Source organism: Liolophura sinensis, chromosome 11, assembly GCF_032854445.1.
Source record: "Liolophura sinensis isolate JHLJ2023 chromosome 11, CUHK_Ljap_v2, whole genome shotgun sequence".
In the NCBI taxonomy this organism is placed as follows: domain Eukaryota; kingdom Metazoa; phylum Mollusca; class Polyplacophora; order Chitonida; family Chitonidae; genus Liolophura; species Liolophura sinensis.
The window spans coordinates 24,907,629-24,921,136 of NC_088305.1; the positions used below are offsets into that span (position 1 = coordinate 24,907,629).

The following is a 13,508-nucleotide window of genomic DNA, read 5'->3' on the forward strand; positions in this document are numbered from 1 at the left end:
CTTTGACCTCAGGCTGCATAATATGCAGAACACATAAAAGCTTCTTGTTTTTTTTTTGAGGAAATTGAAAAATCTGCCAACGGCCAGTCTGAATTTTTTCGTATGGTATTATGTTTTCAAATCCACTCAACTTTAAGATACATATCTGAAATAGCGGCCGACGTGTATTTGCCTTTAGGAATTCAGACACATATATAAAAAACTTTTGGTAGCGTATGCAAAGCGTTATAGGGATTTGATCACGTGTAACCTCGCTCCAAGCGAGAGCTGATGTTTGCGATCTCGCGTTTATGGTACGTATATGGGCTCACTAACCACAACCCTACAAGTATAGAATAGAAGAGAGAATTTCTTCCTTAACATTCTTCCTTATTTGTATAACTTCTCGGTGGTTTGACTTTTTTTTATATCACACTTTCATGGTCCATGACGTTGGAGTAGGCCTATAGGCCATTAATTATATATGTACATACACGTAGGCTTTTAATAATAAACTGAGACCTTAATTACTTCTTTAGCGTGAGAGAGCAGATAGGTTGTTCGAAGGTCTGCTCCTGCATTTTATACAAGCTCCAGTTTAGATCACTAGCCTTAGGTCATTGAAACAATGATTATATGGTTAACGGCACAATATTACAGCGTTGTGGTGGCGAACTCTGGTCAATCGTGTCGCGTGTTCCCATTGGTATAACTGCGATATTCAGTCTGAAGGTTTGTCTGGTACTTACCCGTCTGTATAAGCCTGAGAGTCTCTCACCAATGTGAGCTGTGAGTTCCAAGTCCAGCTCATGCTGGCTTCCTCTCCGGTCGTACGTGGGAAGGTTTTTCAGCAACCTGCGGATGGTCGTGGGTTTCCCCCGGGCTCTTCCCGGTTTCCTCCCACCATAATGCTGGCCGCCATTGTATAAGTGAAATATTCTTGAGTGCGGCGTAAAACATCAATCAAGTAAATAAATAAATGAATACATTTTAAAGACCCGTCGAACGCCCTGCACCAAGACTCTGACTCTATTTTATTTACGTGAAATGTTCCTTTTCCGGCCCATAGACAACACAAGGCTGTCTCCACAGGAAACACAACACACACTGAATGAATCTTAACAAAATGACTTTTCAACAAAGCAATTTATCAACAAAATGATTTCTGGAGAGAAACCTTAGACAAAATGTGCCCTACGAGACTCGACCCAGCTTCTCAAGACCAGGGCCTAGTTTCATAAAGACATCGTACTTGTACGATAATCGCACACACCGGACCATGAATCAGGCGGCATGACTGCTAACCACTAGAAATCAAGCGGCATGAATGCCAACCACTAGAAACCAGGCGGCATGACTGTTAACCAACATGGATCAGGCCACATAACTGCTAACCACTATGGATCAGGCCGCATGACTGCTAACCACCATGAATCAGGCCGCATGACTGCTAACCACCATGAATCAGGCCACATGACTGCTAACCACCATGGATCAGGCTCCATAACTGCTAACCACCATGGATCAGGCCACATGACTGCTAACCACCATGAATCAGGCCACATGGCTGCTAACCACCATGAATCAGGCTACATAACTGCTAACCACCATGGATCAGGCCACATAACTGCTAACCACCATGGATCAGGCCACATGACTGCTAACCACCATGAATTAGGCCACATAACTGCTAACCACCATGAATCAGGCCACATGACTGCTAACCACCATGAATCAGGCCGCATGACTGCTAACCACCATGAATCAGGCCACATGGCTGCTAACCACCATGAATCAGGCTCCATAACTGCTAACCACCATGGATCAGGCCACATGACTGCTAACCACCATGGATCAGGCCACATGGCTGCTAACCACCATGAATCAGGCTACATAACTGCTAACCACCATGGATCAGGCTACATAACTGCTAACCACCACGAATCAGGCTCCATAACTGCTAACCACCATGGATCAGGCCACATGACTGCTAACCACCATGGATCAGGCCACATGGCTGCTAACCACCATGAATCAGGCTACATAACTGCTAACCACCATGGATCAGGCCACATAACTGCTAACCACCATGGATCAGGCCACATGACTGCTAACCACCATGAATTAGGCCACATAACTGCTAACCACCATGGATCAGGCCACATGACTGCTAACCACCATGAATCAGGCCGCATGACTGCTAACCACCATGAATCAGGCCGAATTACTGCTAACCACCATGGATCGGGCGGAATGACTGCTAACCACCATGGATCAGGCCGCATGACTGCTAACCACCATGGATCAGGCGGCATGACTGCTAACCACCATGGATCATGCGACATGACTGTTAACCACCATGAGTCAGGCAGCATGATTTTTGACCACCATGGATCAGGTGGCATGACTGCTAACCACCATGAGTCAGGCAGCATGATTTTTGACTACCATGGATCAGGTGGCATGACTGCTAACCACCATCAGTCAGGCAGCATGATTTTTGACCACCATGAATCAGGCTACATAACTGCTAACCACCATGGATCAGGCCACATAACTGCTAACCACCATGGATCAGGCCACATGACTGCTAACCACCATGAATTAGGCCACATAACTGCTAACCACCATGGATCAGGCCACATGACTGCTAACCACCATGAATCAGGCCGCATGACTGCTAACCACCATGAATCAGGCCGAATTACTGCTAACCACCATGGATCGGGCGGAATGACTGCTAACCACCATGGATCAGGCCGCATGACTGCTAACCACCATGGATCAGGCGGCATGACTGCTAACCACCATGGATCATGCGACATGACTGTTAACCACCATGAGTCAGGCAGCATGATTTTTGACCACCATGGATCAGGTGGCATGACTGATAACCACCATGAGTCAGGCAGCATGATTTTTGACTACCATGGATCAGGTGGCATGACTGCTAACCACCATGAGTCAGGCAGCATGATTTTTGACCACCATGGATCAGGCGGCATGACTGCTAACCACCATGAGTCAGGCAGCATGATTTTTGACTACCAAGGATCAAGTGGCATGACTGCTAACCGGGAATCAGGCGGGATGACTACTAAAACCCATGGATCAGGCGGCATGATTGTTAACCACCACAAATCAGGCGTGAAGGATGTTAACCACCACAAATCAGGCGTCAAGGATAATAACTACCATGAATCAGGCGACATGGTTGCTAACCCTGGGTCAGACCGCATGCCATCTAAGGTGACATGACTGCTAACCGGGAATCAGGCGGCAAGACTGCAAAGGTTGCATGGTAACTAAACATGAATCAGGCGGCATGACTTGGCATTGGCTAAAGGCGGTTTTGTTGACGAGTATGATTGATTTTACAAAGAGCTGAATACAGGCGAATCTTTAAAAGAAATAGATATAGTTGAATGGGTCGTTTACCCATATCAGTACACTGTTGTCACAATTTTGTCATTTTTTCAACCACGTTCACTAGATGTGATCCGTGGTAACGATTCGTCTAATTCGACTATAGAGTATAAAAAACTACGGCACAGAGTGTGAAGCCTTGGAGAAGGTCAAGACCATCCACAGGTTGCTGGGAGACCTTCCCACGTACAACAGGAGAGGAAGCCAGCATGATCTTCATTTGAACTCACAGTGGCTGCATCGATGACAGGCTCTTAAGCGGTTGTGCTAACGCTAATGTGAACAATTTCGTGAAGATTAGGCCCCGGGGTCACCAAGCGATCTTAGAAAAAAAGTAAAAATTTTAATCATTAAAATTGGTTTGTTTCTTTTCGTTAATTTTTCGGAATAGTTTTTACCAAAACGTACCCAGAATTTACGCTGTCAAGCAATATTTTCATCTTGTTACATCAGAAATAACAATTTTAAAGTGATCTGAAATTCTGCCCTAAGACATAGATCGCTTCATGATGCGAGGACCAGGTGGCATTCCTGTATTATAGGATTTTTAACACCGTCCGTGGTATCGTGGCAAATGATCACACGTAACCGGTGAAATACGTCCTCATGTCATTTCAGGCCTACCTCGATTATGGTTTTATTGTATCTCTTCATGTAAATGCTTAAATGGCAATAATTCACACACCATCTAGAACATACACTAGTAGCTCTCACTACTATGAGTGAGTGAGAGAGTGAGTGCCGGGAGTGCATTGATGTGTAATGTGCCTCCTTGTTGCTGGGCGGATTTCCACCGCTCTCTTATCTAGTTCTGCTTCACTGAAACGACTTAACCTTCTGAGACAACTTCGATGTCTTCGATGTGACCCGACAAAGGACTGACCCTGTATCTCCGCCCCCCCCCGTGGAATTGTCGAATTCTACAAGGTCCTGTCATGTTTCTCTTTCGACAAGTTTAACTCGATGAGTCGATGGCATAAATCGCACTGTTTGAACGCTGCTGAATAAATGTGCATAACCAGGCCTGTTAGTACAACATGATGAATTAATCAGTTAATTTATTTATTTGACTGGTGTTTTACGCCGTACTCAAGAATATTTCATTTATAGGACGGCGGCCAGCCTTATGGTGGGAGGAAATCGAACAGAGGCCGGGGGAAACCCATGACCATCGGCAGGTTGCTGGTAGATCTTCCCACGTTCGGCCTGAGAGGAAGTCAGGATGATAGAACATAGCGGCCGCATTGGTGAGAGGCTAGTGGGTCACTGGGCTGCACTGGCGTGCTAACCCCTCGGCCATGGGGACCCCTTAATCAGTTAAGATAAACCATCTGTGTAATGCATCCAAAACTCAGTAGCACTGTAGTCTGTGTCAACATAAGTGATGAAAAGAATCAAGACTGTCATATTCACGGGAAGACCACCAAAGCTTTACATAGTATACATGAGATGTACTTGCATGTACCCTGTTCTGGAATACACAGATACCATGGGAGACAACTCATGCTTGTACAAATAAGCTTAAAGCATTCTAAACGGAAATGTGCCTACTGTCTCCTTTTTTTGTCTCTGTACCGTCGAATTATGCGTAAAGGCGCGTGATCGAAAATGAAGCTTATAGGTTAGACGGGTGTGTAGATTTCCTTGCTATTTATGTCGTAATGGTCCTGGTATGGTCAGACGGGGACTAGACCCCAGTGCATTGAAGCGATGTTTAGGTCACAAAATCGAAATATAGCGGCCTTCTCCAGTCAAACTGAAATATCTTTTTTGCATTAAACACTGTAAAGTGGGAAAATCACTGCACCACAATTGTACCTTTCTGAAAAAATGCACCAATCACTTTAATAAATATATAATAAATGTAGCTTCCAGGTTTATAAGTCCTCTACCCGTAATATGCTAATGTTGATGATAGACGACCACATGTGATGTTAACCAGGATTCACGTATGATATCGCTGCAGTTTCCACATGTTAGGTATACCATACCTAAACAATTATCCATTTTAATTCAACATAAAACTTATATACTGCAAGGTGACCTATGTCTTTACTCACAGTATGTATGCTTCCAAAGAAAAAAACAAAGAACCACCAAGATTCGAACTTAGTTCACTGTACCTTGAAGGCTGCTGGAGAGACTATGGCAGAAATACCTATGTTAGCATTTTGTTACCTAGATAGCCTCCGGTGGGGGTTGGTGGGTCGGGAGGAGGGGGGAGAGGGTTGTTGAAGGGGGGTGGGGTGGTTGTAATAGTAGCATTGGGCAAAGGTTTTCAGTTCTGTCCAAAACGGAAAAATAATTGATGTATTTTAAACAGGTGTAAAATAGCATGCTAGGTATTTATAGTGTCACCAACCTAAACTGCCTGTGTGGTAGAATTACCCAATCAGTACTCCTTCACTCTTCAGTTCGGAGACAAATCTTGGATCCAACTGCCTGAATTGCGCATGTGTTACCTAACGCGTTCGAATCCAGGTCGTGGAACATCGGCCACTTATTTTATGTTTTGAAAAATTCATATGATGTAGGCTGTTTATGTTACAACTGTTAGTGAAATTCGAAGTAATAACTATTTCCACAAAACAGAAACGATTATCACAATATTTTAAAATTACCTGAAAACGTAACAAAGCACAGGGACTTCTCTCAGCACTGTCAATTTTTTTCCTAGGTGTTTTGCGCATTCGAAGATTTCAGAGTAAGGCAAAGGGTCACGTGGATTTCTACCTTTTTTCGATGACTTCTGAACGTTTCAGTAATATGTACAAGAGTAAATTCGTTTCCATTATTTGCTTAGCGCGAACATGTTTTATCATACCAGCAATTCATGCAAAGTTCGGTTAACAGCTTCTATTTATACGACTCAGATTTGCACATGTAATATCTTAATATGGATACGACATAAAACTTTGTGTTTATGTGTTTTAACTGTTTTCACATATTTGTCTGAAAGAGTTACATATTTATTCCTTAATACCACAGCACATGTATTTTTTACCACTTATAATATATTCATTCCCCAAAAGTTTCAGCGGGGTCTGGTCAAAGAGTTTAAAAATGGCACTAGCTCCTGCCTTGCTTGGCGCTCAGCAATGAAAGGTTAGAGCAAGGAAACATGACTGGATGGCTCGGTGTCAGTATAATGTGACATTTGTGGGGTGTCATGTCTGGTGTCCTTGGCATGATAAATTAGTAGCGGCAGCACTTTGGCGGCATGGTCTCGCCCTGCAACAAGAAGACACCATCAATGTACACATACCTAATAACTAAATTGTTATGTACGGCGTTAAACCTGCAGCATACATGCATACATGGTTTCAGTCTAATAACACACCAACACATCCATTCATTCCAAACAACTATAGTTGCTCATAATTAGTACAACAGCACACTCAAAAGTATAATCTGTTGTCTGAGTAATGCTAGAATGCATTCTGCTATTGTAACACACTATCGTGTTAAATATAACAGCAATATTCTATTAATCCAACAGACAGAAAGATTCTATTAAACTAATAGGATATTATATTGAATAGAACACAGTATCATGCTATAATAACGGAATAAAATCTAGCATCACTCAGACAAAAGACTTTGTTAAAATGAGCAGATTAATTTTTTGAGTGTAGTTTCCGTATGCCCATTTGTTAATGCGTTCAACACATGTCACTTTTAATGGACTACAGCGACACATATTTAAATGAATGCATGCGCACCATTACCTCCCACGTGATCGGAGGAAATAGGCAATAAAACACTAGTGTTTAATATTTCCCTCATTTTCCAAGTGAGCCGTGGACCAACATGGAGACGTTGCGACATATGGGAGTATTTCTCATTCTTATGGCAACAGGTAGGCTGTTTAAAGTCACAATTAACTTTATAAAATTTCTCAAAACAACAGAGAAATATTCTTATATATTTTCTTTTGTAGATATTTCTCAACTCTTTTCATTGTTCCTGTAATGGCTCTGCAAATGCTATATTTATTAATTTATTTATTTGTTTGGTGATTTACGCCGTAATCAAGAATATTTCACGTATACGAAGCGGTCAGCACTATGGTCTTGGGAAAAAGGGCACAGCCCTGGGGAAACCCACAACCGTTCCCAGGTTACTGGAAGACCTCCTCATGTCCGGCTGGAGAGGAAGCCAGCATGAGCTGGACTTGAACCCACAGCGACCGCGTTAGTTAGAGCCTCTTGGCTTATTACGCTGACCTAGCGCGCTATCCACATATTGTTTGGTCGCTGAACCAGCCTGTTACAAACAAACCCGGAAGACAAACATCAAAACTTCGGCTCAGCGTTTTCCTACTCGGCTATGAGAGTATAATTATATATATGAATGTTTAGCTGGCACAAGTAACTCTTCGTTTGCAATGACGCATATGCACATGGTCTGTGAATCGAACACTGTTTATAGAAGGCTCTATTTATTTGACTATCTTTTACCGTTACATACCTGATTATACAATGTGGATTATTTTTGTGCATCAAAGAAGCCGGAGTGACAATGGTAAACCACCGATTTACGAAGTTACTGACAAACATTACCATGTGCTTCGTAAAGATATGCGCACTGTATATCGGTGAAGAACGTGCTTGTGGCCTTGAACGAACGTTATGCTGCGTAAACAGACACTTACGTGTCACTGACAGCTCATCAAACCCCGGTGTGGTCACACCAAAGACTTTAAGAATGGTACTCGTTACTGCCTCACTTTGTGCCCAGCATTGACCGGTTAGCTAAGTGAACCAGTGTCAGTGTAATGTGGCGGTGTGTTTTGTCTGGTGTCTACGGAATGATATCTCAGTGGAGGCAGCTCTTTGGCGTTATTTCCACACGAAGACACACACTAAATGATTCCGCGTCATGTGACTGAAAAATTGTACGGCGTTAAACCCCAGGCATTGCTTTACGGCAGAAAAAGTACTGTATATACAAAAATACAATGATTAACCCAGTAGATCTACAAAAACATTGTACAAACGCAAGTACCTGCAGTAGGTTTAAGGAGGTGACTTACCATCGATTTGCGGACACATTTCTCCTGTAACTTTACACCATGATGGTTTATATTTGACTGGCATTTTATAGCACTTTGATGGCGAAGGAGACTTTGTTGTACTTGGACAACACCTTGTCTATTTAATTGCATGCGTCTGGCTGATACAGGTTATTTACATTCAAAATAGAGATGCTTATCTATAGGGAAATACACTATAACATAATCTGCCAGCAAATTTTCAGTAAAATACAAAATTGTAATGACAGTGTATTTACAGTAAGTTTACTAGTTTCTTCAAACAGTTGAAAAGACTATAACAACGGTCTGGAAAAACGACATGTACACCATACTGTTCGTTTTAACTCAAGTGTCTACCAGGATTATGAAAATTGTTTGTCGGAGCTAATCGAAGATTGTCCAGAAGACGAATCCTTCCTAAGCATGCAAGGTTACGATCAAGAGAGCACGCGGATCGCCTTTACAGGCTTCTGACCATAGAGAAGGTAAGGATTTACATGTTCAGTGAGTTAGTGGTTGAGAGGTTTTCACAGTGTGGAAAAGTGTGGGGTAGAAACTGTAAATGATTTAGCTTCAGTCAGTGAGAGACAGTCCTAGAACGGCAGGGTAACGGCTGTAAAACACGCAGAGAAAACTGACTTACATAGATATTTAGGCGGTTCCTGTAGCGACCGAGAGACGAAACAGAGAACGTACATGTAGTCGACATACAGTTGGCGTTGTCACTGAATTAGTGGGAGGTAACTGAGTATTGAAATCATTTCACGAATTGAAACTCCTGAAGATTTGAGTCTGTCCTCCTCCATGATTCTTGATAATACTGAAAATGTTAGTTTATTGTTCTTCATGATTCTGAACGTTCTGAGGACTTGAGTTTATTGTCCTTCGTGATTCTGAACGCTCTGAGGACTTGAGTCTATTTTCCTCAGTGATTTCTGAACGTTCTGAAGACTTGAGTCTTTTGTTCTCCATGATTTCTGAACGTTTTGAGGAATTGAGTTTATTGTCCTCCATGATTTCTTAACTTTCTGAAGACTTGAGTCTATTGTCCTCCGTGATTTCTGAACCTTCTGAAGACTTGAGTCTTTTGTCCTCCATGATTTCTGAACGTTCTGAAGAGGTCTATTGTCCTCCATGATTTCTGAACGTTCTGAGGACTTGAGTTTATTGTCCTCCATGATTTCTGAACGTTCTGAGGACTTGAGTCTATTATCCTCCGTGATTTCTGAGCCTTCTGAAGACTTGAGTCTTTTGTCCTTCATGATTTCTGAACGTTCTGAAGAAGATTATTGTCCTCCATGATTTCTGAACGTTCTGAAGACTTGAGTCTATTGTCCTCCATGATTTCTTAACGTTCTGAAGACTTGAGTTTATTGTCCGCCATGATTTCTTAACGTTCTGAAGAAGTCTATTGTCCTCCATGATTTCTGAACGTTCTGAAGACTTGAGTCTATTGTCCTCCATGATTTCTGAACCTTCTGAAGACTTGAGTCTGTTGTCCTCCATGATTTCTGAACCTTCTGAAGACTTGAGTCTATTGTCCTCCATGATTCTGAACGTTCTGAGGACTTGAGTTCATTGTCCTCAGTGATTTCTGAACGTTCTGAAGACTTGAGTCTTTTGTTCTCCATGATTTCTGAACGTTTTGAGGAATTGAGTTTATTGTCCTTCATGATTTCTTAACTTTCTGAAGACTTGAGTCTATTGTCCTCCGTGATTTTTGAACCTTCTGAAGACTTGAGTCTTTTGTCCTCCATGATTTCTGAACGTTCTGAAAAAGTCTATTGTCCTCCATGATTTCTGAACGTTCTGAGGACCTTGAGTTTTTTGTCCTCCATGATTTCTGAACGTTCTGAGGACTTGAGTCTATTGTCCTCCGTGATTTCTGAGCCTTCTGAAGACTTGGGTCTTTTGTCCTTCATGATTTCTGAACGTTCTGAAGAAGATTATTGTCCTCCATGATTTCTGAACGTTCTGAGGACTTGAGTTCATTGTCCTCAGTGATTTCTGAACGTTCTGAAGACTTGAGTCTTTTGTTCTCCATGATTTCTGAACGTTTTGAGGAATTGAGTTTATTGCCCTCCATGATTTCTTAACTTTCTGAAGACTTGAGTCTATTGTCCTCCGTGATTTCTGAACCTTCTGAAGACTTGAGTCTTTTGTCCTCCATGATTTCTGAACCTTCTGAAGAAGTCTATTGTCCTCCATCATTTCTGAACGTTCTGAAGACTTGAGTTTATTGTCCTCCATGATTTCTGAACGTTCTGAAGACTTGAGTATATTGTCCTCCGTGATTTCTGAGCCTTCTGAAGACTTGAGTCTTTTGTCCTTCATGATTTCTGAACGTTCTGAAGAAGATTATTTTCCTCCATGATTTCTGAACGTTCTGAAGACTTGAGTCTATTGTCCTCCATGATTTCTTAACGTTCTGAAGACTTGAGTTTATTGTCCGCCATGATTTCTTAACGTTCTGAAGAAGTCTATTGTCCTCCATGATTTCTGAACGTTCTGCAGATCTGAGTCTATTGTCCTCCATGATTTCTGAACCTTCTGAAGACTTGAGTTTATTGTCCTCAATGATTTCTTAACGTTCTGAAGACTTGAGTCTATTGTCCTTCGTGATTTCTGAACCTTCTGCAGACTTGAGTCTTTTGTCCTCCATGATTTCTGAACGTTCTGCAGATCTGAGTCTATTGTCCTGCATGATTTCTGAACGTTCTGAAGACTTGAGTCTATTGCCCTCCATGATTTCTGAACCTTCTGAAGACTTGCGTCTATTGCCCTCCATGATTTCTGAACGTTCTGAAGACTTGAGTCTATTGTCCTTCATGATTTCTGAACGTTCTGAAGATCTGAGTCTATTTTCCTCCATGATTTCTGAACGCTCTGAAGATCTGAATCTATTGTCCTCCATGATTCTATCCGCATATACACTACCATTATGGAGTGATAGTGGTGGACGTACGCAATTACAGACCTTTGAAATTGTCTCATATGTTGTCGCAAAGCACGTTGCTTTTCCTCAGTTTACATATAGTGAATATATAACCAAATAACAAAAAAGTGGAAAAAACAATTAATTACAAAGATTGAATGGTAGTGGCCTCAGTACTTTTCGAAATCATCATTCTCACGAGCAGACTGACTCAGTTAAAATATGTCATAAGTAACAATAACTGTCAAATTCTGGTATACTAGTAAATGTATCTGTATTTATATGTTTGTTCTCCAGTTTATGTGAGGGGTGCTTCTTTAAAACTGCCTTGTCTCAAAACACGTTGGCTTAACTCAGTTTTTCTAAAGTGAATTAATAACGAAATAACAAAAACGTGGAAAAAATAATTAATTACAAAGATTGAATGGTAGTGGCCTTGGTACTTTTAGAAACCATCATTCTCACGAACAGACTGATTTAGTTAGACAGACTGATCATAGCTGGCCATAACTGACAAATTCCGGTATACTTGTGAATGCATCTGTATTTGTTTATTTATTCCCCAGTTTATGTTAGAGGAGCTTCGTGTTTCAACGATAGCAGTGCTGAATTCTGGGACTGCCTGATCACTCACTCTGTTGCTCGATATACCACCATGATTGAAGTGAATGCTACGAGAGACTGGGAGACATTCTACGAGACGATTTGTCCGTAAGCACGCGTAGATACATAGCCAGCTGTCTTAATTTATTTACAGACGGTTGGCGTGTTAGTGCACAAATGCAGCACAATGATCTCCTCACCAATACGATCGTTGTGCGTTCAAACCTATGTAATGCTGGTTTCCTCTCCGGTCTTATGGGGGAAGGCTTTCCAACGACATGCAGATGGTCTTGAATTTCCCTCGCTCTCTGCCCGATTGCCTCCCACTATAATGCTGGCCGCCTTCGCATGACTGTATAGTGAAATATTCTCGTGTACGTCGCGGAACGCCAATCCAATAAATAAATAACTAAATAAATCCAGATTACATTCAGATAAGACAGATCAATGTTCTATCCACAGGTGTTGAAAGACAACAGTAAACCTGTTCAGTGTACATTTAAATTCCTCACAACCAAACCACCCCCTCCCCCACCCATACCACCCACCCCAAACGACACAAAGGTCAAAATGAAGTTATCTTATACCTTCTTCGGGTGACGGAGGTGGGGGTTGGGGTTGAGGGATAGGTGTTCTTGATTGTTTTGTATTTACGTCTCATGAAAGTTCCACAAGTTAGCTCCGCTAACTATAGACTAGAAATCTAGGGCCAGATTTAGAGAGCGTTTTCGTAAAGATGTGATATTCTCTCTGCGTCACAAACGTTTAGTTAAAAAATACTCCAGTGTCCAAAATACTCCACCAAACGCTTTCATTCTGAGTTTTATAAATTCGGTCACAAGTATAACACTCTGACAAAAATAAGGACAGACCGTTGAAGACCTCTATATCAAAGCTGTATCAAATTCCGCTTTTATAAACAGTTAATGTAACAATAAAAAGGCAGCTGAGATACTTGTTTTGTGTTCGATCTGAAAATTTCTCACGGACCTCTGGTTTGAAAGTTGATTCGAATCACATGCCTATACTGTCAACTCTCTTCCTTGCATCACTGAAAAGTATCGACTGGATCTCACTCACATATGGCCTGCTTTATTTACTATCACTGTATTAACCCATTCATATTTCTTTGGTAACTGGTGTTGTTGTGGAAAGGATCTTACAATTATTGACTTAAACCCCGTATTTTGGGTCGTCGAGTGAGACACGAATGTCGGACATATGGCTTGGATTGTATATGTTGAGAAGGTCTATCAGCCAACTGCGGATGGTCGTGGGTTCCCCCCTGGCTCTGCGCAGTTTGCTTGTCGCCGTCGTATAAGTGAAATATTCTTGAGAACGGAGTAAAACACCAATCGAAGAAATAAATGTATAAATAAATAAAAGAAGTAAATAAATATCTCCGTATGTTTTGACTTTACCCATTTAGTCTCCACTGGCACACCTCAGCTGGTGTGATAGGCGCTGTTAGAAGTTGTCGGGGGAATATCGGAGACACCCTGAAGAACATCATTTACGCCTTAATACATG

At 41.8% G+C, this 13,508-nt stretch overlaps 1 protein-coding gene across 1 annotated transcript; it reads left to right on the forward strand.

The window, feature by feature from the left end:
• The first annotated feature begins 1,332 nt into the window (after window positions 1-1,332).
• On the forward strand, window positions 1,333-3,237 carry LOC135478230 (filaggrin-like). Its single transcript, XM_064758501.1, has one exon. The coding sequence runs from the start codon at window positions 1,333-1,335 to the stop codon at window positions 3,235-3,237; it is 1,905 nt and encodes a 634-aa protein (XP_064614571.1).
• The last annotated feature ends 10,271 nt before the right edge of the window (window positions 3,238-13,508 follow it).

Bases quoted from the DNA above. Each gene is read 5' to 3' on its own strand.
- LOC135478230 (XM_064758501.1), top strand. From the start codon at position 1,333: ATGACTGTTAACCAACATGGATCAGGCCACATAACTGCTAACCACTAT.